Source organism: Dermacentor variabilis, chromosome 4 (assembly GCF_050947875.1).
Source record: "Dermacentor variabilis isolate Ectoservices chromosome 4, ASM5094787v1, whole genome shotgun sequence".
In the NCBI taxonomy this organism is placed as follows: Eukaryota; Metazoa; Arthropoda; class Arachnida; order Ixodida; family Ixodidae; genus Dermacentor; species Dermacentor variabilis.
In genome coordinates this window covers 37605670-37633569 of record NC_134571.1, presented here as the reverse complement: position 1 = coordinate 37633569, position 27900 = coordinate 37605670, and the positions used below count along the sequence as shown (strand labels likewise).

The following is a 27900-nucleotide window of genomic DNA, read 5'->3' as shown; positions in this document are numbered from 1 at the left end:
TAACATGATGATGATGATGATGATGATCCTGCAATGGGTGGACTATTTGCACGTCTTTTACCCAGCGCCATCCCGTCTAAATAGCTGCCGGCTGCTCAGGCGCCTTTCGCGCGCATTTTTCGTTTCCTGCGTAGAATTTCACTGAACAGACGCTTGAACTGTAACGAAAATGAGCTTGTGGGTGGATAAACATCGACCTTCCAACCTTTCGAAACTCGACTACCACCAAGAACAGGCGGCCTACTTGAAGAAACTGGTAAGTGCGTGCGACGGTGTTCGTCTGTTTTCCATGTTCAAAGTCGAAGTGCGTGATACATGGTCTGATTATTTGCTTCATTGCTTCCGATCACATTGAATAGCGGGTAAGACACATTCCATAAAATGTTAAGCACTTCAAATCGCGTTAGTAGTAACGCTTGCAGACGCAGCGCAGGCAGGCACGACCTTGACGCTCTTGTGTAAAATGGTGTCTGAAAAGAGAGACTCGGGTTTGGACTGTGCGCTCGCGTTCTTGCTACATCTCTGGGAGCTGTCAGTTGATAAAGGTTCTGATCACTTTTGCAATGGACAGTTTAGCCAGTAAGCTTACAAAACGCTTGCTACTCATCTCGCAAAGCGCGAGAGTAGGTATGTGATCATTTCAATAAAAACCAACCTTAGCACCGCGATGGTTAAACGAATAAACTTCCCGGATTGCGAAACAGCGTTTTCAAGGCATTGGAATGCAGCGCTTAGTTTGAGAGACCTCTGACAATTTATTCCTTGAATTAGTGCAGTGTCTAGTGGCAGACTTACCAGTATGACAGTTGCGACTTCTGTTCGTCGAGTCCACGACGGTGACTTTCTTGACTTGCTCTTGTATGGCGCTCTCTCTCATTATGACTGCCTTCATCAGTCATTATTACTACGTTCACCTGTCATTATATATGACTATTTGCTTTCACTTGTCAGGTCCACGGCGGCGACTTTCCACACCTGCTTGTATATGGACCGTCCGGAGCCGGAAAGAAGACACGAATTATGTGTGTCCTGCGAGAGCTGTATGGTGCTGGAGTGGAGAGGCTGAGGATAGAACATCAGAACTTTGTTACGCCATCCAAGAAAAAGATAGAGATTGTCACTGTTGCAAGCAACTACCACATTGAGGTGAATCCGAGGCGAGTACCACTGGCTACAGCTTTGGCACTAGTTTGGGTGATGGCAACCACATGAAGCAAAAGGCAGTATTTGACTTGGCGCCTCCAGTTAAGAAAGCTCAGGTCAGATACTTGACGCATGTGCAAGTGTAAATATTTTGTGCCTTAGTCCCAAGCACAATTACTCAATTACTTCTTACAATTCAAAACAGCTGATTTCATGCAGTGCATACATGACAGGAAAAAACAACAACGAATGTTTGTCTTTGTTTCTTTCCGTACCTGTTTGTTGTCTGGACTGTCGAAATCATTTGTGAGTTAGTGGAAAGCCCATTCTTATATCTCAAAAAATTGGCTTGCGATCTATTTGAAGTAAAAAGAGCTGACAACGAATTGGCTTGGAAACTGTGACTGCTTTGAACTCTTGTGAATACAATTTTTTTTTCGTGGTCTTTGCTTTTTCATTCTGCGTGACAGCTTTATTGGGTGCACTGTGATTGAAATTACTTGTCATTAATGAACTACATTTCCGCTCCCACAAGTCTACCATCATGTACATTGCTGAGACGCACTGTACTGTTGACGAGAAGCACTGGAATTCCTTTGTTAAGACAAGGAAACTAGGCCCTTCTCTGCTTCTCAAAGGTATAACTGCATAGCGTTGTAAAGCTGCCATGCATGCCATCTGTCAACATTATGTTCAATTTCATTCACGGACAGTATTTTAAGTTCCAGGCCAAAACATTTTACATTTGACCATCAAGTTGGCACCATGAGCAGCACTTGTATATAAACATCTTTTGGATTAGCACCTTGACCTATATCTCAGGTTATATGGTAGGTAACAGTGCACTATGAAAAGAAAATTAGGGCACGTGACAACTCTTACCTTCTGTCTTAGTTCATACTAGAGTATAAAATAATGAGAAAAAAAAAAAGACCATAGTGGTGCCATTGTGCCCCTTTTCCTCCTCGTTCAACTGGGCTGCTAAAAACATCAACTTGTGAATTAAGTGATCATCCTATGCAATTGATGGCTTTCATGATGCTAATTAGCAAATACGCACCGTTCAACAGTATTTAACAACTTTCACAGCTGCATTTCTGGTGTGTGCCTGTTTTTCAAGCATCTTTATGGATGGTACTTTTCAGCGAGGCTGGCATCCACGACAGAGTTGTGGTTCAAGAATTGTTGAAGACAGTTGCCCAGACCCAGCAACTTGAGAGTAGTGCCCAGAGGGATTTTAAAGGCATGTATGCGCAGCTCAGCTCCACATGCTTGATCCTTTAGTCTGTGCTGTTCTCATGTTTTCTCTTTTGTTCAGTGGTAATACTAACAGAAGTCGACAAGCTGACTAAGGATGCCCAGCATGCCCTTAGACGTACCATGGAGAAGTACATGGCAACGTGCCGGCTGATCCTGTGTTGCAACTCGTGTAGCAAAGTGATTCCTGCTATAAGAAGCAGGTGCCTGGCGATCAGGGTGGCCGCACCATCTGTTGATGAGGTAACTGGCTCTGCTGCAACTTACTAAGGCTTCCTTTGACCATTTGTCTTTACTTTCAGTGTTGTAAGCAAATCATTGTCATAAAACTGTTGCAGGTAACATGTCACCATACTTGGCTGCACCAGCAAAGTACAGAACACGCTATAAAACTCCCTGCATGAATGGCTCTGTCACAACTGGAAGGCTAGCTTTTACTCTTGATTTGCGTCTCTTTATTATATTTATTTTTACTCTTTTAACTTAACAACAACAAAAAAAAGCAGGCATTTGTTGACCAGGTGGGCATCCTAAGTATGCTCAATTACTCTCAATATACGTGCCTTGGAACATGAGAACTAGATCATCCTTTGATATTGTGGCATGCATACAGCAGGTGAACACACTCGAACCGTTTAACCATGAAAACCTGTCCATTGGTGTCTAGCAGTTTTAAACATTAAACTGCTGCATTGGCTGTGCAATTCAAGTATTGCATGCCTTTAGTAGCACATGTTTCAGTAGTGCTAGTGGAGGCAGTTGACATTGCCAGGTCTGAAACTTGCACATCAAATCTGCAAGTACAGTGGAACATGCAGCTCTCAGAAAATTACAGAGATTTAAAAGAAGGAGAAATGGACAGAAAGAAAATGGACATGTACACGATGCTATCAGAATAAATTCAAATGTGAACGATTCCAAGACTACTCCAATACCATAATATTCCATTTCCAGGTTCACATGCATTTGCAACAGCGAGTTAAATCAGACTAGTACACTCGGGACTACTCCATGCTTGGAAACTGGCTACAGAGCGATTACATGCTATTTCTTGTTTGTGTTTCAATTTATGCTAATAGTACACGAGAATAGCAACATAGCTATTTGTGGTACATATCCCTGAAAACAGCCGCATTTTGCTTCTTTAGGTCATTACAGTGCTGAATCTTGTTGCACGAAGAGAAGGCATAACACTTCCAGACACCCTTGCTCGAGCTATAGCAGCGCAGAGTCATCGTAACCTGAGGCGGGCAGTGCTAATGCTCGAAGCGTGTCGAGCTCAGCAGTAAGCATCCCCAAATTTCCTTCCGAGCCACTAATTACAGTTTCATTTACTTTTCTGCTCTGTCAACTCCTTGTTTATCTTTAGCAAAAGCTAAACACGAAGCTCTCAGTGCTTATGTTTATGTCCATTCGAGATGGAAATTCTGTCTGTGTTGAGTTCATGACAAGGGCAGCCTCAATAATTTTTATGTTTTTGTAAAGCAACAGTGCTTTTTGATGAGGAATTAGCGACATTCTGACATTTTTGGTTGATTACAATTTATGGCTGAATTCCCTAACATCTCATGCCCATGAGCTGTTGGAATTCACTCCTCTTTTTAGTCTGGAAGTTTCTGCACAAATTGCTAGAGTGGTTTTTAAGTGAGTGCATCTGAAATTATCATATAACTTTTCTTTAATGCTCTTTGGAATCAGCAATGTACATAACCAAGAAATGTATTCAAAACAATATTTTTGACTACAGAAAAAAAAGAAATGCAAGTATAGGAGAAAGTTGGTTTCTTTGCACGATGAGGACGCCATTTTCCTTGTCGGTGATTATAAAAAATGTTTCAACCAAGTTTTTAATGGTATTGTAGCGCCATCTTTGCGTGAAAGAGAGAACGAGATGCATGGACTTTGCTCAGATCGTCTTTTGTAAAAGAAGCGTGAAGTAAAGGGTTAAGCATTGGCAGTCAAATTCGAGTTTTCATTAAAGGGAACTCCTTGAAGCTGCCTTCGTGAATGCAAAATGAATGCCACATGCATGCACTTCTTCTACAGATACCCATTCTCAGATAACCAAAAAGTGCGCCAGCCCGACTGGGAGCTGTATCTTGAAGAAACTGCAAAGATGATTGTTCAAGAACAAAGTGTCAGGAGGTGAGCCAAATGTTGCTTGCAGTCTGTAACAAATGGGCATTGGCATAATTAGATGCACCCTACTTGAACTTGTGTACTGGCACTTCCACTTCCGTTGCTACACAGACAACTGGAGCTAAAGAGAGAGAAACCTTTAAGGCACAAAGCCTTGTAAGTGCCCAGTCATAGTTATTGCCAGTAATTCTGACTGCTACCAAGTCATCTGCAAGCATCCTGGGTGCACAAAAGTGTGTGTGCTGCTAACTGGTGTTCACACTGACACTGCAAATTGTGCACATGGAGTTTGAGCATGTGTGTGTGTGCGTGATCAAAGATTCTGTACTTAAAGGGACACTAAAAAGAAATACGAATTTTAGGCTGATAACATATTCTTTAAACATCCTATTTTCGTTAGTTTTGTGTTAAAATATTGATTATCAATACAGAAAACGAGTCACATTTTCATATTTCGAATTTTGCTCCAAATCTTGGCACTGGTGTATCATTTTGACATCGCAGATTTCAAATGTACAAGGCCGAATCAGAAAGTCTCTACCCCTATGTTTTTTTAGCCAAATTACGGCTGTAAATGCGAAGTCAACATATCCATTCCCAGCGGTGGACCTTTCTTGTACTTGCCTGGCCTTATCTGCCTGTAGCTCCGTGGCACGGTGCTGCTGTCAGTTGTTGAAGATGGCAGTTGTGCTGAACATGTCCACGGCGTATGAACAACGAAGTCTGATTCGTTTTCTATGGAGCATGGGACGAACAATCATCGAAATCCACAGGGATGTGCTGCCCACATATGGGGAAAGGTGTCTTGCTTTGAGAAGTGTGAGGTGGTGGTACTGCGACTTCGCAAAGGGCTGTGAAGACTTGCATGACAATAAGCATTCGGGGAGGCCGCGATCGTCGCTGCTACCACAGGGGAATCTCAAATTTAGCGCTGTGGTGGGACCGGTGATGGAATAGTGTAAGGTATGTAGAATAGTAACTATATTTGTAATTACCTGTATGTACCTTAGTGTGTTGAATAAAAAATAGGGGCGAAGACTTCCTGATTCACTCTCATAGTTTGTCGTATTTGGGCTGTTGCAGCTGCATAAATGTTCTCAAAACTTGCCAACTTCAATTTTTGGGTCCTCTATAGAGTACAACGCAGTAAATCTTTACTGATGAAAAATTAACTAGGCCAGAGTTCACACCATCATAATCCATGATGTCACAGTGAGCGAGCGCGGGAACTTCAATGCGGTGTCGCCAGTAGCGTTTCGCTTTTGTGTCTTTTCTGGCTTACAAAACCTCTCCTCACTGTAAGAGTGGCTTTTTTGTTATTGTGGAAGAGCAAGTTATAATGCAGCTGCAACAACTTTTTTCTTTAGTGTCTCATAAACAACAAAACTTATCCTCGCCTCTTGCTGAGCAAAATGTGACCTATGTGTAATTAAGCTTCGGGTTTTATGAGGGGCATCAATGACAGGACACACATAATTGTGAGTGTTTACAGCCCTGCTATCCTCATGTTTGACATATGACTGCTTGCTTCCCATGTACACGGCTAATAAAAAATAACATTACAAAAAAAAAAAAATGCAAACCACAGCAATTGTCCCTTCACCCATCTCACTGGCAGCCCTTAGCGAGCATATTGAAAACAACTACGAGGTGTGTCTGCATTTGCAGATTAACACGCCTATGTGACATTGGTGCGATTCAGGCTCTGTAACTTCGCTTTTGGACTGCATCATGCTTACAAAGTGGCCATGCAGCGTTTGCACTTCATAGTCTTGCACATAGGTAATATGCATCCCTTTTTTCTGTGCTTCACGTTTACACCAGTGGCACATAGCATCTCCAAGTTAGTCTACCGAGTTATAGGCGAGAATACTTAATTTATATAAATGCATTTTAGAACGCACACTGCTTTTGGATTTAACATTTTGTTTGTGTAGGCTGTGAGCCTGTGACTGTAAGGTGAATTATGGTATACAATTATGGTATGTATACCAGTAGATAGTGGAACTGTCCCATACTTCTACTTGTGCACAGTTGCATTTGCATCTACAGCCATATAACATACATTATTGTATGATCCTAGTGCATCTACTGAGGCAGCATGTGGTAATCTATAAATTTTTAATTTCAGGTTGTCCGAAGTAAGAGCTCGCCTTTATGAGCTTTTGACCCATCTCATCCCACCAGATGTCATCTTGAAGGTTAGTTCTTAAAAAATGTTTTTTTTTTTTCTTTTTTTGCAACACATCTGGGATATCAAAGCCATGAATGTGGGACAAGATCAGTGGGACCAACCCACGGTGCATAGTACCTTTCAACATACACTGTAGCCTGAACATCATAAATAAGCATGATTTGACTGCTCACGTTGACTCACACCCATATTACAGAAAGGGTAATCACAAAAATAGTTGTGGATGGTCGCATAATTTAGAAACAAATTTTATCGCAGGATTATCATACAATTTTACATGATGCAATTATACTGCTATTTTCAATTGGTGTGACCATTGGGGTATTGAATTATATGTACAGAAAACCGTGCTTATGCACGCAAAAAGACATTTCCCAGCATGTTCTCATATTCACTTGGTAACTGTACAGTGCAGGTGGTGGATGGATCTTGGCATTGTTATCTCCAATAAATTAAATTGGTCAAAGCACATCACTTCATTTTGCAGGTCAGCTTTGCACAAAGTGGGATTTCTTAAAAGAAAGCTAAGAAACACCCAGGTGCATGCTAAATTGTTTGCTTATAATGCCCGTGAGCAAAATTAAGATATTCCACAATTGCCTGGTATCCTTATAAGAAGATTAAACAACTGCAGCATATTAACTGTAAGGCAGTGAGATTTATATTTGGCAAGTATGAAAGACATGATTCACCTTTTCTTCTTATGACAGCTGACCACATACTACCAGGAAAATGGACTTTTCTTCATAAATACCTGACAGTAAAATTTAATCACAATCTACCAAGTTGTGTTCGTCCCCTCAGCACTCGAAAAATGTGTCACAGCCGGAAACGAAGACAAATATTTGCGAAGACAAACAGGTTTAAGTTTAGTTTTTTTTCCTGAGAACTATTGAGGACTGGAATCTGTTTCTCACAGCTACTGTTGCATCAAGTGGTTTTGATTCTGCAATTGTGCAATTCTTTTCTTCCTATTAAACGAAAATGTATATACTATTGTGTTACTGATACTGTTTGATAGCTTGCAAATTACATTGTTGTATACTTATTTTATCAGTTGTCTAGTATCTTCATCTTGTGGCCCCTCCTGCTTGAGCCAGATTGGTGGCTTGCAGTATTTTGAAATGAATAAGAAATATTTAGAATGTTCCTCTGCTCAGCGCTGCCTCTTGACAGAAGTGGTCACTGCGCTTAAATGGCAATCCGAGGCAATTCTTGAGAAGCACAGAGTCGCCTTCACTTGAGGGGTGGCGCTCCATTCGAATTACTGGAGTGGAGGGTTGTTTGAGAATACAAGGGTCAGTGTATTTCCACCAGCTATATTTATCGATTTTGCTCTGTCCCAGGAAGCCAGAAAGTTTCAAGTGTGTGCCATGTGCGTTAACGCTTTATGGATGGTAAAAATATTTTAGAAGCTTGCCGAAACGATTTGTATGATCATATAACGCAAGCCCATTGGAAAAATTTTTCAGAGGTGAATTTTCCTAAAAAAAAAAAGTTTGTTTTTTACATTGTAACAAAGGTGAGCTTCACTGCATACAAGTGAGACTATGGTCCCAACTTGACATGCAAACAATTCTGTTCATTATGGGTAGCAACACCATGTGAGAAATTTGTCAAGAAAGTGAAGTTTACTCTGAAAAAGGCAAGGACAGAAGCCGATGCAGTGTTTTGTGTGTGTTTTACATGAGCCATACCCTGTTGCATGAAAAGCTACTTTAAAGCAATCCAACCATTACCAGCACTAAACCTTGTGAAAAAAATCATTTATTTGTACATTTATATTTTCACTCACCGTTAAACTTTCAACAGCTGAAGATGTGCCTAACAACATACACATAATGAGTTCTAAATACTGATGGCACTCAAACAGGTAGCATAGTCAAACCTGCACATTTCTACAACAAAATGGATGCGCACACTGAACTTGGAACTATGGTATTTACAAGACATTTACACTAAACAGCAGCAAAGCTATGTTTGGGCTACATGTAAACAGGCACTTCTAAAGCAGCAACATAAGAGATCACAGAAGGACACAATTAGTAAATGTGCACCACATTTGTCTTATGGGTTAATAGTACTGACTTTTTCTTTGAAGCGCTTTTACGTTGCAAGCGCTTAAAACATTCAGTATGCTCTCTTATAGACATGACACAGAAGCACCCTCTTCAGAGGACAGGACGAATAAGGGCATTTGCTGTGAGAGATATTAATAAAGTATGCTGATGGGAGTGAAAAAGAAAAATTAACAAATTTGAATTTCTGCTTCATTTTGCTGTCATCTAAGTATAATAGACACAGTCATCACTGGTAAAGGAAAAGCAAACCTCTGAAACCAGTTGGCCACTCCTGATTTCTCAGATGTATGTATGTATGTGCTTATGTTGTGTTCGCATTAAGTGCCGACCTGACACTGGGGAGCAGTTTTGCTTGCACTTTATAGGTCGAATAGGTGCAGTACATGACCATTGTTCGTTAAGGTCTGTTTCTGCAGTACTTTTACCAGGGAGACCCTGCAGTTCCCAGTAGCCTCATGCTACTTGGGGCCTTGCAAACCTTGCTGTTCGTGATCATGACCTGGAGTACACAGCCTGTTAAACATTGTCATGCAGGGCCTGCTGAAGCAGGTGGTGGCCAACTGTGATGGGCAGCTGAAGGGCGAGGTTACTGCTCTAGCAGCACAGTACGAGCACAGGTTGCAGCTAGGAAGCAAGGCCATCTACCACCTGGAGGCGTTTGTGGCCAAAGTCATGGCCATCTACAAGAACTTCCTTGATGAGAGCATCTCGGGATTCTTCTAGCCTGTGGTTGTATGGACTGAAATGCAGCTCTGGAAAGAAATAAATGTACATGTTTCCTTTGTATATATGGCAGTATTGTATTGGCTTCTACAAAACGACAGCACCCACATGCCTCTTAAGGTGGACCACAAACCACAATGTTTGGCAAGACCATTTATAAAGCTCCTTAAGTGATATTCTAATACACAGATGCAGAGCTGAAGGTGGGCAGTACAGACACAATATCCACTGAGCAGAAACTAGCACCACTATCAAGATATCTTATTCTCAATGCCACATAGCTCATTAGCTATGAGTAAATTATAAAAGCTCCAACTGGGAATGCAATGTTAGCACTTAAGAATCAAAGCATTTTGTTTCAATACTATAGTAGACTTCCATTAATTCGACACCAGCTGAAGGTCCCGGCTGGTGCCCATGCATTTCAAAGGGCCCAAACTTTCATTATTTAGATCCTTAAATTGGCCTTCGTCAAATAATTTCAAATTGACCAGTTGACATGCAGGCACTTGACCCCAACAGGCAGCGTCTGTCTCAGCAAAGCTTAGGGGACAGTGAATACATTGAACACACATCATCTCCTATCGAAAACACCTATTTTTGGCCTCCTTTAGGAAGATTTTCAAGCAATAACCACAGCTCACTATGTTTGATTATGGAATTTACCTTAACATGCCCCCCCACCCCCCCTTTTTTTCCCCGAGAAAGTTGCGCCGAAAATAGCCTGCGTGCTCCAATCGAGTACAATACTAAAAGTGCCTTTGTGCTGTATGCATGCTTTACTGCATAAAATGATTATATTACAACCATGCTGACTTAAGGAAATCAGCCCGTGTTGTGCGACAGATATTAGAGCATATTTCTTGCTAAAAAATTGGGTGTACGTTAGATTTCTACTTCGATTAGGAGCTTTTATGCAACTTATATGTTAGTTTTCTGCTTTGGACACATAGAAATTGGACACACGTTTGATTTGAAGGCATGCTGGAATTGGGAGAAGAGTGCCAAATGAAGCAGCAATGTTTCAAACTTTTTTTCTGTGTACTGTTTAATTTGACCCACCGGATAATTCAATCAATTTCTTTGGTCCCATCAAGGTCGACTTAATGGAAGCCTTGTACATACTTTTTAATTACAGTCTACACTAGTTACAATGGATCCACATACAACAGACTTTCGGATATAACACACCATATTTCAGCCGTAGTTTGTTCTACGTATCTTATTAATGCAAAGAAGTTCACTTTTAACAGACTGCGCTACAACGGATGAAATAGCGGCAATTTTTATCAAAATTGAGCGTGTAAAACGGACTTTTGCCATGCCGATGCAGGCTGACAAGTGACTTGCAAGGGTAAGCCGACAATCTGTGCTCTATCACGTGCACAAGAGAGGAAGGCGGGGTGCAAGCGTGCAGTCTTCTTTTGCACCTTCTTTCGCATGCGAGGCATGGGGGAAGAGGTGAGGGAGAGGGGGTCGTACTCCAGTGGCTGCTGCTTACGGCGCAGCTGCCATATCTTGAAAGCCATCTGCGATGTGGACAAAGTGTGCACCCGTGTGGGCTTAATCTTCAAAATGATCTGCGATTCGGTCAAAGTGCATGCGCCGAGTGCCAGTAGCTTTTATGCGCTGTGCTTTCAACATTTAGGTTGTGTTGAAGCGAGAGACAACGCGATGGTCAATTCGCTCGCTGCTGCTGCTGCGCTTTCTTACTCCTACATTTTGACAGCGACTTTCCGTGATCATTGAGTGAGATGTTTTCATATTTACCTGTGCGCGCGTGACGCCGTGCTTGTTAATTAGTAAGCGAATGTTTACAACTTTATATGGCCAGTGAAACTATCCCTACTTTGCACAGATGTCTACTAATTTGCTATCACAATCAATGCTTTGCCTTTCGGGCGAAACTGTGACATTTTTTCTTTGTTTTTTACTTTGGGCGTTTGTCACTCACTTTCTTCATTAACGTTGTTACACATCACGACCAAATTTTCAGAAGTGAGGTGTTTCGGATATTACGAACTTCAGATAAAACGAATGTTTTTTGTTGGATTATGAGGGTCCGTTGTAACGAGAGTCGACTGTATTGGGTCACTAAACCACACAAGTCGTAGGCTGCGTCAGTAAAGAGGCCCCAAACCACTTTTTATCGAAGAGGAGAAATGCATTCGAACTTAAAATAGGCTATTTCAGAAATACTTTGTTGCAAAAAGTACCTTCAGCAGACGCACAGTTATTGGCAATCAAACACGGCCTTAGCGGTGCGTCCACTCCTTCAATGCCTCGCACTGCGAAGGCTACGGCGGAGTGGGGTGTGCCCACAATGTTCCAACTTCTCAATGTCACTGTGGCGTGCAGTTCAAATTTAATTTTGGATGTTAAACACCACTAAAGAGAACTGTCGTTAAGAGGAACTCGGTTAAGCCGAATTCTTGCATATAACCAAGAATATTGGAATGTTTGTTTGATTTTCAATAGACTCAGTGCAAAAAAAAAACTGCTTTAAGATGAAATGCCTCAGGCATGCTCTTCGGTCAAATCGAACATTCGGAATGACTGCCACCACTACCGATCCCGGAGGCTAAGGTGCCTCTATGCGCCGGGCCCGGGGGCGCGTGCATCAAGGCACCCTACTGGAGGCCTGCCGTGCACATTGCTCGTGGACAGAGTGGAAAACAAGAGGAGAAAACAAGAAGAGACAGTGACGTGCAAGCTTATAGGTGCTATAGCACATACGAAGCTATCGGCCCTCAGCGCGCCTAGACTGTTCGCGTTGCAAAGCGTATTCAAGACTGCTCGCGCGGCCGCGCCATATGCCGCAGCCGCCGGAGTAGAACGCCCCCTTGTAAATATTCATAACTAAATTAACAAGCATAGTGTAAACGCACACAGGCAAATATGAACACATCATACTCGAAGGTCATCAACGCTCGCTGTCAGAACGCTGGCGTGAGGAATCGCGACAATAGCGAGCAAAGTGACCTTTGTGCTGTCTATCACTTCAACGCTGAGCGGCACGAACACAGCACACGAAAAGCTACGAGTCATCGGCCCCCTAGACTGTGCCCCCAAAGCAGATCGCATTCAAGATAAAGCCCTGCGACCGTGCGTAGCCTAAGTACAACACTCCCCTCCCGGTGCCATGAGCGCGACAGAAGACTGCGTGGTCCCCCCCCACCCCTTCCTCCTTTGTGCAAGCTAGACTGGGCTGCCATTGTCTGCTCACCATCGCACACTTTCACTCACACACACAACATACGGTGTGCGAGGACAATGTTATCAGGAAACGAATCCAGTATGGCCGTATGGCAAACGAAACCTGTAGCAACTGCAAGAGGAGGTCAACCCAGCATGCCTCTGCTTTACCTTCCTCCTCCGCGAAGCTTTGCCTCGTTTCTCCGTCCCCACTTTCCTCAACGTCACCTAGACTCATCTAGGTTGCGTTGTCTTGCTGCGCGCTTCTTCATACTTTTGCTAGCTTGGAACCTGCACTGATGACCTGATAGACGGCAGATGCCTGCTTTACTCCCTAGTGAACTTTTCCCAGCAGCACAAAGGCACAGAAGGATATTTAAGGTCGTTAGGTGAGATGACATCGTTTATGGCTGCTTGCCAATTTGTACAGAAATGCCAAATTTTCATCATGGACTGGATGAAACCAGGCAAGAGTACCACTTGAAAAGATTTTTCTATTAAGTTCAGCTAAATAAATACTTTGAATGTCATTTTCCCCCATTTTAAGTTTATTTGATTTACCATATTGAATTAGGTATTTTGGATGCACCTGGTCATGCTGCCAGTTATTCTTCTGATAAGACAAATTTCTGATATGATATGTAAATTTTCATGGTCCCTTTGAGTGTCTTAATGGGAGTCTATTGTACTTCCGATTTCGTGCCTACAATGTGCTAAATTTAAGCCAAACACGGTAGTACTCAGTGAGCTGCGGTATCTAAGCTACGTAGCTGACTGCAGGTACCAATAGTAGCTACGCATGGGAATCCGCTTTATTACGAAATAAAGCATCCAGAGGAGCGCAAGGAGGCAGGCTTCTGTTGAAAAAGAGTGTTTAAGGTGACATTGCGCTCTGCTTGCGAGCTAAATGCACCGTGTATGACAACAAAACTTAGCTAACAGGTTCAGAGCAGCGTATGCTACCTGTGGACTATGTTATTTCTTCAAGTCAGAGGGGTAGCTCAGGGCCCCTTTAAGAATACTTAATAAGTTATGAAAGTTGATTATTAATGTGCTCAGGGTGAACAGGGGAAATAATGAAGATAAAAAGAAATAAACCAGTTTCAACTGGTATGCTACTCTTGCAAAACATTTTCAGTTCTCTGAAAGAAAAACATTGCTGTCAATGAGTATATCTGAGGCCAAATTTACTATTTGCAATCTGCACCAAGGATGGTGCAAGTCAATGATTCCTTGTTAGTGTTTTCCACAGGAAGCACACTTGTTCAGTGAACATACAACAATGTAAGCTGTATGTTCACCTAATGTAGGGGAGTTGGCCTCTGTTTGCAAGATGTGAGACTGGGCAATGAGGAAGCCAAGATTTCAGACACACCAAAACTGTGCGCACGCTTCACTGATGGTGGGTCTTCGGGTGGCTCACTGGTGCAAACAGGCTCCACTTGCACTCCTAAAGGGATATAACAGCATTTTCTTAGTATTTGCAAAGCGACACTAATACCCCTGTGAAGCGGGCAAGTTAAGTGCACTTATGGGGAGTGCACTTCGGGACCTTGAGTGACACTTTAGGCTACGTGGTGCTAAACGGAAAAACAGAATGCACTCACACAAAAAGAAAAAGAAAGAAAAAGGCGACAGACTAAAACCATGTTTTTTGAAGATGTAGATTAAAATTTTAAAAACGTATAAAGAGCGATTGCTTTAGTTGTATTATAAATAAAAAACAATCATAATCTATATTTACTCAACAAAAAAATGAAAGTATTTTTATTATAAGAGTGTTGCAAGTCAAGGCCGGCCAAGACGTATGCCTAGCCAATTCAGAACACGATGGTGACGTGCGACGAGGCAGCATTTGATCCTGCTAGAACAAAATATCAGCGAGTTATGCTCTGATTATTTTGTTAAAAGCTGTTCAACAGCTAGATTTAACTTCTGTGTCCTTTTTCTATGCATTACATTTTGTACTGTTGAAACCGCAGGCGGCGAGACTATGTGCTCAACCAGCAAAGTGCGTTCTGTGAATGCACTCCGCCTGGAGTGCACTCTTCTGCGAGTACAGTCAGCTTGCGACGTTTAGACGCGGGAAAGTGCACTTAAAACCGAGTGCACTCTCCATAAGTGTATTTAACTTGCCCGCTGGACAGGGGTATAAGCTGAATACTGGCTCCACTGAACTGATGGAAGAACAAAGTGAAAAAAAGAAGACTATGAATAATTGGACTTTAACGTGCAAAAGTAGCAAGGCAACAAGAATGGCAAGCTAGCGTCCACAGGTCAAGAAATGCGATATAAGGTTCTAAACGCTGCATATTATTTTTTAGCATGTGTAATGTAATCAGGGCTCTAAAAAAGCACACCATGTGAGAAACAGCACACTTAAGAGACACACTATACATGATGACCTTGATAAAGGTTAATGCTCCGTATTGTTGGTGTAGCATAGTAACAGATATAAAGCATTTGAATATATGAGGACGAAGGAGAGGACACAGTATAATGGAGTTGATATAACAATGAGAGTAAACCATTAGGTAGTGTATACCACTACACTTAAATCTTCTTATAGCGAAATGGCTTATAATGAAATAATGGATATAACGAAAGAATTGCAATTGCCCTTGAAAGTCCCCAGAGAAACCCATGTGTTTAAAATTTCGTTTTAACGAAAAAAGATTCATTGATCAACGGATATACCGAAAAATCTTAATTCCAAAATCGCACCTAACAAGCCACTTTGTACACAACATATAGATTTCTTAAATTGCGTGATGCATTGTGGCCCTCCAATGCGGCAGTTCAAATCTCCCGCGGCGACCCCTCCATCATCCGGCAATGCTCCAAGCCAAGCCACGCTGGCCAAGCAGCCAAGCCACTCCGTCCGTTGCGTGCAGTGCGCACTGCCAGCCGAGTGCCGCACGCCTTTGTTTGCGTTGTTCCATACACTGCCCATCAGTGCTTTTTCCTCCATGTTGCCAGTTTCACAACAGAGAAATCAATGGCAGCCAGCAGCAGCTTAAAGCTAAAACGTAAAGTTATCGTCTTGGATCAGAAGCCAGCCATAATTAGCGCTGTTGCGTCAGGCACGAAGAAAACTCAAGTAGCCAAGTAGTTCAGCATCGCGCTGAGTACCCTTTCTACATAGTCATCGCTGGCGCACGTGGCGTGAAAGGTAGCCGGAAGTAGCTGTGGTTACCTGCCTTTGAAGCCGTGGAAGAGGCGCTGTTCTAGTGGTTTTTGAATGCAAGGGCTGCTAATTTGCCCGTGAGTGGGGCACTGCTCCAGAGAGAAGCGAGGGACTTTGCTATCATCATGGGCTGCGGCAGCTTCGTTGCAAGCGATGGCTGGCTGCAGTGTTTTAAGGAACGCCGCGATATAGTTGGCAGAGTCGTCACTGGCGAGTCCGAGGCCGTCGACAATGAAACCGCAATGGCGTAGGTGGAAGCTAACGTTGGTCCTCTCCTTCAAAAGTATGAAGAGAAGGATGTGTTCAATGCTGACGAAACAGCTCTCTTCTACCAAATGTTACCACAGAAGACCCTATCATTAAAAGGTGAGCTCCGTCACGGCAGGAAGCATAGTAAGGTCGGCGTCACTGTGCTCCTTTGTACGAATATGGATGGATCAGAGAAGATGCCACCTTTGGTGATAGGAAAAAGCGCATCGCCACAATGCTTTAGAGGAAAGGGGTGACATCAACCGCAGTACTTATCAAACCAAAAAGCCTGGATGACAAGGGAAGTTCTTACGGGATGGCTGCATGATTGGGACAAGACGTTGAAGAGGCAGAATCGCAAGATATGCCTTTTCTTGACAACTGTGGACAAAAGGAAGACACAGCAGCGAAGCATAACCGATTATTTTGCGCCGTCAACATGAAAGGTTCACGCCATCGACATGGAAGGCAATAAAATCAGTTCTCATGTGTTTGATTCCAGTTTCTCCCTGTGTGTGATATCGGTAAGGGCGATTAGCACTTGCCATGGACGCAGCCACTCGGCCGCGACGGGAGCTGATACCGCAGCGATGGCTTACCTGTAGTAAGTGCATGCTCGTGTGCAATAAATTAGTCTCAAATTATTAGCCAGTGGCTATAACGAACTAATGCTCATAACGAACAAAATTGAGCGCCTTTTCGACTTCGTTGTAACGAGATTTAAGTGTATATGCTGTATGCACATTCCATAACAAGGCCATAGAATTATCGAGACCACAAAGTACTGAAAGTCAAAGCTTAGGAAATCAACATTACGAAAGAAAAACCCTTAATAAGTAACTAGATGGCTCATAGGTTAAGGATCAATTAAGACCCTGACCACTACTTTTTATGTCTTCCATGCTGACACCTTACAACCATCGTGACCGATTGATTTTACTGATTTAATCAGGTATGAGGAGAAGGTTTGGGAGAGCAAGTACCTACACCTTGTGATGGAATGAAAAGATAACTTGAATTTTTGCATAGACAAAGTTGCAGAGAATTCTAGGTGCACTGGTGATTTTAAGTACTCCCACACAGTCTCACGCAAGTGTGGTGGAACTTACAAGTGGGCAATCAAAGATTTGCAAGTGTGTGGCGATTTACAGTGTGTACAATGCTCCTAGTGATGAATTTTGCATATGAAGTGTGGCACAGATTATTTAAGTAATGTACTGTGGTGCCTTTGTTGCTGAAAAGAGCGCTGGGTGTCAAGCCATCAGTTTAACAGAACTGATACTTGCACTTCACCTCACTCTCGGGCTAGGTGAAGTGCCTCACAGACAGACACCAGAACCCTAATTTTTTTGTTGTGTAAGTTTTAAGAACTCTTATGCTAATCTCCAATCTTTCGCTTTACTTTCAGGTAGTATTTCTTTCACTTGAAAGACAGCAACTGCCCATTTGGATTGATAACAGTGATGCCGTGCTTTCAAAAACACGTACTTGGTTCTGCCTTCCTCTGAATGGTGGCTAAGGCATCCAAAGCAGCGGCATGATTTTGTCTAGCCGCTCGTGAATAGTGTTTTATAGCTGCTGTATGGTCCTTTGGAACAGCAAGGCCTCTCTCGCAGCACAGGCCCAGGTAGAACAGCGCATCTGGATCCTGAGGCAATGAAGTACCATTCAGTATTGCTTTCCAAATTTCTTTGTAAAGGGCGAAAGGTACCTTGGCAGCTGCAGCTTCCTTCAGCAATGGCACAGCTTCATCAAAGTTTCCTTCTTCAAGGTATTTATGTGCAACAAATGTCTTTGCCTGCAAGTGAAACCCACCATTTGCAATACAGCAGGCATTTGCATAGCACCCTTACATTTCTTCTGACTACAGCTTTGATTACAGTACATTTTTCATGTGCATGGAAACAATTTACTCTGCCAGGCAAGGCAAAAACACAATGGCATATAAAGAATCACATTACTGTAAGATCTAGGTAAAAGCATGCTGGTTTAATTTAGTGTTGGCTTCGATGAATGCTGTTTCATACCTGCAATCATGGTAAATATTCTTATACACTGACTCTATGGGGTACGTGGCGGTGCCGTGAGAACGTCTGAATTATCGTGCACGTCCGAAAAATCGGTCGCTGACTGTAGTAATCTTCAACTGTTTCACGTAGTAATAAAAAACAGCGACCATTGTGGGTAGTGGCACTGCATCTCCATCTGCTACACGCAGTTCATCTTTATTAAATTTCACTCCATGTAGCCCAAGCTTGACGAGAAATAATGTGCAGGACACACTCGGTTCAAATCAACTGGATGTAGACAACACTTGCGTAACCACATGAAGTAGGCGGGACATAGCAAGGGCCACACAATGCAAATGTTGAGGGGAAACACCGCAGCTTGAGGGAAGGATAATGTTTGACCACTAGCACCTGTGTTATTATAGTGCGCTGGCATGAAATTCTTGTGAGAAAGTATTCCTTGAGAGACACCTTCCGTGTCTAGGGGTACGACAAAAACTGTTCAAGACACCCTTTAAGTGACTGCCATACACAGTTGTACACTCAGTACCTGAGGGACTCCCAGGTTGGAGGCCTTCTCAAGCAATGACTGGCCAGTGTTAGAGTTTCCATGGCCTTTCAGATACAATACACCCAGGTTGTATGTTGCCATTGGGTGGCCACCAAGGACAGCTGCTTTGTAGTGCATCACTGCCTGCAGGCAAGCAAGACATCAATTTAGACAGTAGTGCCAAGCAGCAGGCCGGGTTTGTAAAAGCACAGCTGGCAGACAACCTAAAAACGCATTCAAGGTTAGATGAAGCTAGAAGGGGAACATTATCCCAGCACAAATTTTGTTCAATGGACACAAATGATTTGCTAGGAGAAACAACTGCAAGGCCAATCTTTCCTTCTATTCTTCTTACACTCCAACCGCAACACAAGTGTTGCTGTCGAATGATGTCGCAGAATTTGACGCTTTCCCATAAAAAGATCCCACAGTTATCAACAATCGGTTTTTCCATTTGTGTTTGCAAAGTAATTACAATAAAAACAATAAATTAGCTTTGGTCAGTAAACAAAACCGTGCAAAAAAAATTTAAGTTAAATTATTGTGTTTTACATGCCAAAACCACAATCTGATCATAAGGCATACCATAGTGCCCGGGGACTCCAGAAATTTGGACCATTCGGGGTTCATTAACGTGCACCTCAATCTAAGTACAGGGGTGTTTTTCTCATTTCACCTCCATCGAAATGTGGCCATCATGGCTGCGATTCGATCCTGCGACCTTGTACTTAGCAGCCCAACACACAGCCATACAAGGGTGTTGTGTTGTGTTGTGTTTTATGGCACATAGGCAACTAAGGCCATCATGTGCCAAGCTCGAGGTATAGGAGAATTTTTCGTGTAATTTTATAAAAATGTAAAAAATCGTCGGTGGTGTTGAGTGCTTAAATAGATAGAGGTACCTCATGATGAAGTAAGAAAAAGATTCTAACAATGGGTACTAATAAAAACTTTTAAAGGGCGTCGAGTAACCTCAGCGGCCATCCTTGCCAGGGCAAGGATCTCGAGGCCCCAGCGAATCAAATAAAGTCCTCAGCCTTTTTCTCTGGAACGAGAAATGGCTGTGGTGTATGAGGTGAAGTACTGCGTGATGATTTACATATTTTTAAGAAAACCAGCTTCTGTTAAAAATCTGAAAACGCTAGACATATCCACAATTGCATTATCACTCAAGAGCAGTGCTGGGTGAAAAGGGATGCATTGGTTATAATATGGGGAAAAGTACTTTTTCCGTAGCTTTTCCAGTTTACAACATGAAATTAAAATGTGATTGACTGTAAGTTCATCTCCGCAAGTGCAAATTGGTTTGTCTTCTTTCTTCAGCAGAAAGTTGTGTGTAATGTGTGTGTGACCTATACGGAGACGGCAGATAATGACTTCCTTGAAATGCTTCTGGTGCACGCATGACTTCCATTCACCTAGAACTGGTTTTATTAATTGTAGCTTGTTATTTAGTTCGTTGTTCCAAGTGGACTGCCATTTTTTCCTTGCATTACTATGTAGTAAGTTCATGCAATCTCTATAGGGCATATTTACATTCTTAATTTGCTTGCTGTAAGCTTGAGCGGCGCACAAATCCGCTCTTTCATTGCCTTTTATGCCGACAAGACTTGGTACCCAGCAGAGCCTGATGTTTTGGCCTTTAGCTGCGGCTGCTGTAATGCTGTGTATGAGGTCTCCAAGCAGAGGAGACATTGCATTTCCAGAATGAAAGGCCGCGAGCACACTCAGTGAGTCTGTGTAAATAACACTGTTGGTGAGGCTCTCCACTATTTTTTCTATGGCTACAAAGATGGCATAACTTTCCGCAGTGAAGATGGAAGCACACTGTGGAAGTCTTACTATTTCATTCCAATTCCCCTGTACAGCTGCGCTTCCTACGTAAGCATCTGTTTTTGAACCATCTGTGCAAAAATCTGCAAAATTACTGTACTTTTTAGGAATTCTTGTATTATATGTTGTTGCAGGATTTGTTTTTTACGGAAGTGTGTCAGAGTGAAATCACAGATTTCGGGAAAATTGTGCCATGGCGGCAGTGAACCTCGTCTTTGGGCAATGTTTGGCAATATGTCTAGCATGGCGAGGTTTTGGAACATCTCTTCGAAACGCAGGAGTGGCCTAATTGCTTGTGGTTTGTTGTTAAGCAGTGTTCTTGATGGGCACTTTGTGACTATGGGGTAACATAGGTGTTTGGGAAGCGAACGGATTTTTAGAATGTACGAGCATGTGAGCATGGCTCTTCTATCTGTAAGCGATGGCTCATTGGTTTCTACATGGAGACTGTTTACAAGGTGTACAAGGTGAGGCCATACAAGGCGTACCAAGAGAGTGAAGGTGGTGTTGCCACCCATCTTCCACATTCACAATGCCTTCTGGCTTGTTGTTTGATTGGCTTTATTGTTTGATTCAGCTGTTCCAAGGCAGTAGCTACAATTCAGAGCCTTTGTTATTATACAAAGGCTCTGTATTAAGTTTCATCCTGTTAGGGTCTTTGGCATACACCTTTAGCATACACCTGTGCATGGTCATTTTTGTTTACTTAATGTCACTGGGAATCAAATCCATAGGGTGTCTAACAAGTTGACATTTTCAAATTCCCAGTTTTCCAGGTTTTTCCTGTGCAACACATAACTTTATTTCATGTCAAGACAGGCTGACACTACATCGCCCAATGCTGTCACTCTCAAGTAAGCATTAAAAAAAAAAAAAACTTAATTCAGTTTGAATAGTAAGGAGTAGTGTGTATTTTATTTAAAATAGGAAACTGAAGGTAGGAGATAGTAAAAAGCACAGAAAATAAAGTATCTGCAAAAAAGAAAAATGATAGAGCCCATTGTAAATCGAGTCGAACATTTTCAAATATGAATAAAAAGAGATGCATACAGAAGCAAATATTTTCAAAATGAGCTATTTTTATCAAGTGATAGCAAGATCATTGGTATTAGGCCCGAAATTTGTCCCAAGTGAGATTTTCTCAGCAGTTGGAAAGTCAACCTCAACTGTCCTCACATACTCTTAGCCCATGCACAATGCCTCCGTTTTGTGTTTCACTGCTTTCAAGAGTTTATTTTTGTTTAGGTGAAGGTCACCTGGATTGTTGCGTCAGCCAACACTTAGTATTTTTTAACTCAAGCGCCTTTAAAGAAGAGGCGGCACATTTCCTTTCCTGATCAATGCGACAGTCATTCCTATTCTTGTCCTCGTTACACCGCATGTGCGCCCCAGGACATTTGAAGCATCCTCTCGGTCAGTTGTACAGTCAACCTCCGATTTTTCGTACTGTCTAGGGGCCACGAAAACGTCCGAAAAAATGAATGCGTCTTTTACTGCCCATAAAGGCTCAAATCCTCCCGGGTACGTCCGAAAAAGCTGTGAAGGCCCGCCAGTACAGTTATTAGGCATATCGGTGCTCGTACTGTGACAGGAGACGCCGGGTGCACGCGTGTATAATTATGGAATGCGTACTGTGTCCCGTGACAATTGCCCCTTCCCACGCTTAAGCTTCACCGCAATACTTCACGTACGCCTCACCGCCTAACATCGCTGTTCTGAGGCGAAGCTGCCTTTCGAAAACCGGCATTATGCAACGCGTCATGTTTTCCAAGCTTCGAAGCCAATCGCGAGGATTACAGAGGCAGGGTCGGTGCCATTACTGACAGCGGCGAATTCTTCCCATCAAAAACACGGTACCGAACGGCAAGAACTTTTATAGCGAACGTCGAAGCAGCTAAACCTAGCGTTGCTGCGGTGGTGGCTACAGCTGCCAGCGGATCTGCGTGCGAGAGCGCTGGTCTGAGACGGCGAGACAATCAAAACGGCGGTGTTGGCTTTAAAGCCGTTGCGGACCTGCGGTCACGGCAAACAGTCCGGAAAATCGGACAGGGAAGAATTCTTGCGTCTGAAATTAGAGACGTTGTTATACATTGACTCCATGGGGCATGTGATGGTGCCGCGAAATCGCACGCATTATCGGGCATTAAAAAAAAAAAAAATCGGGCGTCCGGAAAATCGGAAGTTGACTGTACACTGGCAACTCTTCCAGCCGACGACACGGCGTCAAGGACAATTCGTTACGATTCCTCTCTTTTACTCGAGCCAGCAGCAGGGCGACTTTCGTTCCCTTTCACTAAAAAGACAGCAAATTTTCTCTGATTGAAGCACAAATCCCCCGAGTTTTCCCTGAGTTTTTGAAGACTATTCAATATCCCTGAGAATTCCCGGTATTCCCGGTTGGTAGCCACCCTGAATCCATAACCTGGGGTTGAGCAGCAGGATGCTGTAGCCTCTGGAACACCACAGCAGGCTCAGAGGATCGCTTGTTCTTATGAAAAGTAATCAATTCAAGATTTAAGAAATAATTTATGAATATGCCTGACATTTTTTAGGACTTTCTTGTTAAAGCATCTTGACTCATGCTTTAACAACACTTTGAATTTATAAAATTATCATGGAAGAAAAGGGCTAGTTGTACGCCAGCCTTTCACGGATATTGATACTTTGAGCCAAGCCACATAGGCTTACACTACCTTCTCCAAGTCCTTGTTGACACTCCTGCCAGTTTCGTAACAGACTCCCAGGTTGTAGTGTGCCCTGGCAGAGCCTAGTGCTTGTGCTTTCTCAAAGCTCATTAGGGCTTCAGCCTCATTGGTCAGCAGTAATTGGGCACCATTGAGGTCTTCAAGACAGGCAAAATATTCATTCATCACACTGGCAAGCTGCTCACTTGCTTCAGCAGACTGCAAAGAAAAAAATATAATATATATCATAAAAAGTCTCTTAATGAAAGAGATGTGTAAAACAGTGAAGGCAAAGCAGATGCAACACCACTTACTGACAGTGGTGGCTCGAAACTTCCTTCTGCAAGAGTGTGGTCACCATTTGAGGACAGATCCACGACATCCACAGAGGACTGATGTTCTCGAGGTAGAATTGAGCTCGATGAGACAGGACGTGGAGAGGCAATGACAAGGCGAAAGATGAAGTTGCGCAAAAGGTGGCACACACGGAAACAAGGTTGTGCAGTGCTGTCTGGGTTTCCATTATCACAGGCGATGGCATGGCCAGCTTGATTGTTGCCCCACAGGCACCGCCTACTTTGTAGCTGCAGGTTGAGACCCACTGCAAGCAGCGTCCCCTATGGTGCATAAAAAGTTTCCAAAGAAAGAGGTCAAGGAATTTTAAACTGTCCTTTCAGCATATTGTTTCAGAGAACACTTTGGCAACTGACGTACTGCACTATCTCAATACAGCCAGTCATCCATCCTAGAACACAGTTTGTGCATTTCATCTCCCTTCTGCACTTCATGGCTGAAAAGAAATTTGTAGCACATGCACAGCACACACAACAGTCTATCTTTACCATAAGGAGAACTGCATGTAGTAAATACTTTAAAACAATATATGAAGGTTTAATAACACACTATGCAAGTAAACACACTAAACTTAGTAATGAAACATTTCCTCTAACCACTTCACTGAGGTACATGACCCAACCCTTAAGTTTCTGGCCAAATATGTTTCGTCACGAATAGGGGGCTAGGTCGCGGCACTATGCCAATAAAAGAGGAAGCATGTGTAGTTATTCTCAAGGCACTGCTGAGCTCACTTTCACAATGATGACATTGCACTATCTCAACACTGGCAAAAGAGAGTTCAAGGATTTGACACAGCGCTACTTAAACGTACCAAATTGAAATGTTGAAGAGGAGAAGCCTTGTGAAGAAGTAAAACACGGGCGCTAAATTTTTATTCTCAAGAAAATGTGAGGTAAAGAAATAAAACATAAAAAAGAAGGAAATGATGTAAAGTTACCGCAGTGAATGATACAAGACCTGCACCTTTTTTTTCTGAATCTTGGCAGGGCATGGCTTTCACATGACTTGAGCATATGACTACCTGCTAAAACTGTGGATGACGTCTCAAACTATGTAAAAAATAATGTAAATACTACCTACCCATTGAACACACACACACACACACACACACACACACACACACACACACACGAACACACACACACACACACACAAACACACACACACACACACACACACACACACACACACACACACACACACACACACACACACACACACACACACACACACACACACACACCTATTTAAGATTCAGCATCACTGATCAAGTTTTTCATTTTTAAGCGCTCCTGCTTGTGATGTCACTCCCATTGTCACCGAAGCTTACCACCTCATGAGCACACACCCAATGATGGTCGCTGTGAGAGTGCATGTATTGTGGCTGGTAACTTGGGCAAATTCCTGTTTTCTTTTCATATCTTTTTAGGGGTATGCAAATAGTGATTTTTGAGACAGAATCGAATACAGTAGTGCCGAAAGCGAATGGAATACTTTTTGAATAGTTTTTGTACAATTAAAAGCCGTTATCGCAATTAATATTAGACTTAACTGTCCCCCCATGGGAGCGGTCCGCAGTGTCGCCCTAAGGGGCGACGCTTCTCAGGATCGTTTTCATAAAGTTCCTCGTAGCCGTATCGGAATTAATACAAAATGATGTTCCATCCCAGTATTCTTAAAGTTAGTAAGTTTCTGCGCATACATATTGCACATAGTAAGTTACAAAGCATTGCTGAATAAAAGCAAAAATGGAGCATTAAGGCCAAACAACTAGATTCTTTGCTTGTGCAGGCCATCTCAGAGAGCGCGAATGATCACTTACAGGTCTTACAGGTCGTCATACCTGTAAAGTATGACGACCTTAGTGATGCAGCCTGCTCTGCTACGCAAGTTCTCTTGTTTTATGTCTATACTGTGCTCGTGGAGGTGAAAGCTTACCATACATTTTCTCCAATTTTATGTTTGCTTCGGCACAGATGACATCTTGAAATATTCGAAAGATATTCAAAAACACTTGAATTTACAAATAATGACTATTCAATACGAAGACCGAACCAAATAAGACACTATTCCATATGTTATTCACAAGTTTAGAATATTCACACTCCCCTATTTTTCTTTACCTTGAAAGTAGCGGGTGTGGATCTTAAATGAGCAAATATATTATCCGTGTGCTTGTAAGGTACCATTTCCATAAAATACACTGATGCCCCACTGCTCCTTTGGCGATCCAATTTCACAGCAAACTTACATATATATATATTTTGTGCGTGCACCTGGCTATGGGCAAAAGTAAATTGAGTTATAATATTATGGGTTCTGACTGGCAAAGTTCTGACTGGTGTTGCAGAAGTTGCAGGGCGCGGTAGTGCTGAACTTCACGTCACAAGTTGGTGGCTGGACGATGCTTCGGCCTCTGCGGCCCCAACCCACAGGCCGCTCTGCTTCCAGCTTTGAACCCTCCACTACCCCTTTGGTGCCCTAGAGATCCTGCGCTGTCTTCTTTATTATAATCTCAGGTGCTCTCCCGAGGCCTCCGTTTGCCGGTTACATGTGCCCTCCTGGAGCAGTACTTGTAAAAAATCCAATCTATCGTCTCAACAAAAAAGCGGCCCATGACTTATGCAACACCAGCCAGAACCTTGCCTTCACACAGTGCATTTTCACACAGCCCAATCAGGATCTGCTTGAGCCAATCTGGCCTGTAGTATTGTGAAATAAATAAACATATTTCTCAATTGCAATTGGCTTAATTGCGCAAGCTGCAGAAGGGAGCCAATCTCAGTCAAGGAATTCGATTTGAATCGGGCTCAATTGTGATCGACCATGCGCTGTGCAACACCTGTATTAGGCAAGAATTAAAGTCATCTGCTGCTGGGCAACGAAAACAAGTAATATGGAAGGCAGCAGAGCATGGCTCTGTCAGCAGGAGGCAACACCAGTTCGCTTGACTGGTGGAGCTCACAGGTGCAGAGATAACGGTGGTCTTTCATTTTTGCTCAATTAACAGGACAAACTGACATGAAATGTTTGATTTTAATGCACAGATTATTACACAATACACTACTGGCCCAAAATTTGAGTGGCTACGAAGCTGTGCCAAGCAAAAAATACAATCTTTGTTGTATGTTAAGTTTGGCAAGGTGAGCAAGGCACATCGATGCAATTTGCTAGTTTTTTTTTTTAAAGAATAAGAAACAGTACTAATTCAAGAAAATTGGCTATCGAATTTGACACCTTGTCACGAAGTGACATCGCGGCTTAACTTAAGAACGGAATATATATTCAAGCTCAAATTTCAATGCAACTTTTCGTTTCCGGGCTAGTTCTTGTAACCTGGCCTTCCGCATACGTAATACTTGACTGTTCTCCTTTCCTCTGAAATCATGCGGGCGCACTACGAGAAATTTTAAGTTGTGCTGCCGCGGTGAGTAGACAGGAAATAGCTTCCAATATTCTTATACGCACACACACACGCTTCTGCATGAAAATCTTGTTCGAGTGGCGTGTTTCCGAGATAGGCAACAATGCTAGCATGTAGGGGGTAGGTGCACGGAAGCGATAACTACACTCTATATCAGCGATCGCCTTAGAAATGTGGTTCAATGCACAACCACAATGCAGACGGTATACTCACCACCCAACCGACAGTTTCCACAAAGCTGCATGCTGGTCTGTTCGTAAAAAAGCGGCCGTCCTCGTGGCAAGTTTCTCTTTTACGTCGATCGTGCTCGTTCTGTCTGTTGGCGCCGAAATTCGTAGCCGGGACAACGAATCTACCGGAAAAGTGCAACACAGCATGTCACGACCCGGCTCGCAGCGCGAGCGTGAAAAACTGAACACGGGTCGCACCTGTGAGTGTCTTGCTTGTCAGGAGAGTCTTCCGACTTGGGTTTGCGTTGCTTCCGCAGTCCCCACCGCACGAAACCTAAAAAAAAGGATACGACGTTGATCAAGCGCTTCCCCACCGGTGCTCACTCGATGAGCGCCTCGAGCGACACGGGAACTTACCTCTAAAGCCTGACCGCCACATTCGATACGATGAAGCAAACGCTTGACAAATAAACTTGTATGCTGTTTTCCATTCACTAATTTACAACCAAGACTACAGGTGCTACTGATAACAATAGCAACATCACACCATCACTATCACACACGGGATACTGCACGGCATATGCAGCGCAGCGCGCGATGCTTAGCGCATGTCTTATCACCAAAAACACATCTGCTCGATCTACTGTTGTTGGCTGGAAGACTCGCGACTCGCAACAACTTGACCTTCAGAGACAAGTATCATCA

At 42.9% G+C, this 27900-nt stretch overlaps 2 protein-coding genes across 2 annotated transcripts; one reads left to right on the top strand and one right to left on the bottom strand.

Moving 5' to 3' along the window:
• Positions 1-52: 52 nt before the first annotated feature.
• Positions 53-9600, top strand: RfC38 (replication factor C subunit RfC38). The gene is made up of 8 exons (XM_075688675.1): positions 53-256; positions 952-1157; positions 2289-2386; positions 2462-2643; positions 3549-3685; positions 4447-4545; positions 6671-6740; positions 9349-9600. The coding sequence occupies exons 1-8, from the start codon at positions 170-172 to the stop codon at positions 9535-9537; spliced, it is 1068 nt and encodes a 355-aa protein (XP_075544790.1). The 5' UTR covers positions 53-169; the 3' UTR covers positions 9538-9600.
• LOC142578944 (uncharacterized) lies at positions 9429-27900 on the bottom strand. Its single transcript, XM_075688673.1, has 10 exons — positions 27613-27900; positions 27454-27529; positions 27239-27377; positions 23559-23861; positions 23254-23463; positions 18728-18871; positions 17880-17966; positions 17657-17816; positions 14034-14182; positions 9429-9566 (listed from the first exon to the last, which is right to left on the bottom strand). Exons 1-9 carry the CDS (start codon positions 27632-27634, stop codon positions 14034-14036), a joined length of 1290 nt encoding a protein of 429 aa, XP_075544788.1. The 5' UTR covers positions 27635-27900; the 3' UTR covers positions 9429-9566.

Coding starts and splice junctions, on each gene's coding strand:
- RfC38 (XM_075688675.1), top strand. CDS start 170: ATGAGCTTGTGGGTGGATAAACATCGACCTTCCAACCTTTCGAAACTC. Junction 257..951: donor CGGCCTACTTGAAGAAACTG/GTAAGTGCGTGC, acceptor TTCACTTGTCAG/GTCCACGGCGGCGACTTTCC. Junction 2,387..2,461: donor TGCCCAGAGGGATTTTAAAG/GCATGTATGCGC, acceptor TCTTTTGTTCAG/TGGTAATACTAACAGAAGTC.
- LOC142578944 (XM_075688673.1), bottom strand. CDS start 27,634: ATGTGGCGGTCAGGCTTTAGAG. Junction 27,530..27,612: donor GTGGCGGTCAGGCTTTAGAG/GTAAGTTCCCGT, acceptor CCTTTTTTTTAG/GTTTCGTGCGGTGGGGACTG. Junction 17,967..18,727: donor CCAACCTGGGAGTCCCTCAG/GTACTGAGTGTA, acceptor TTTCACTTGCAG/GCAAAGACATTTGTTGCACA.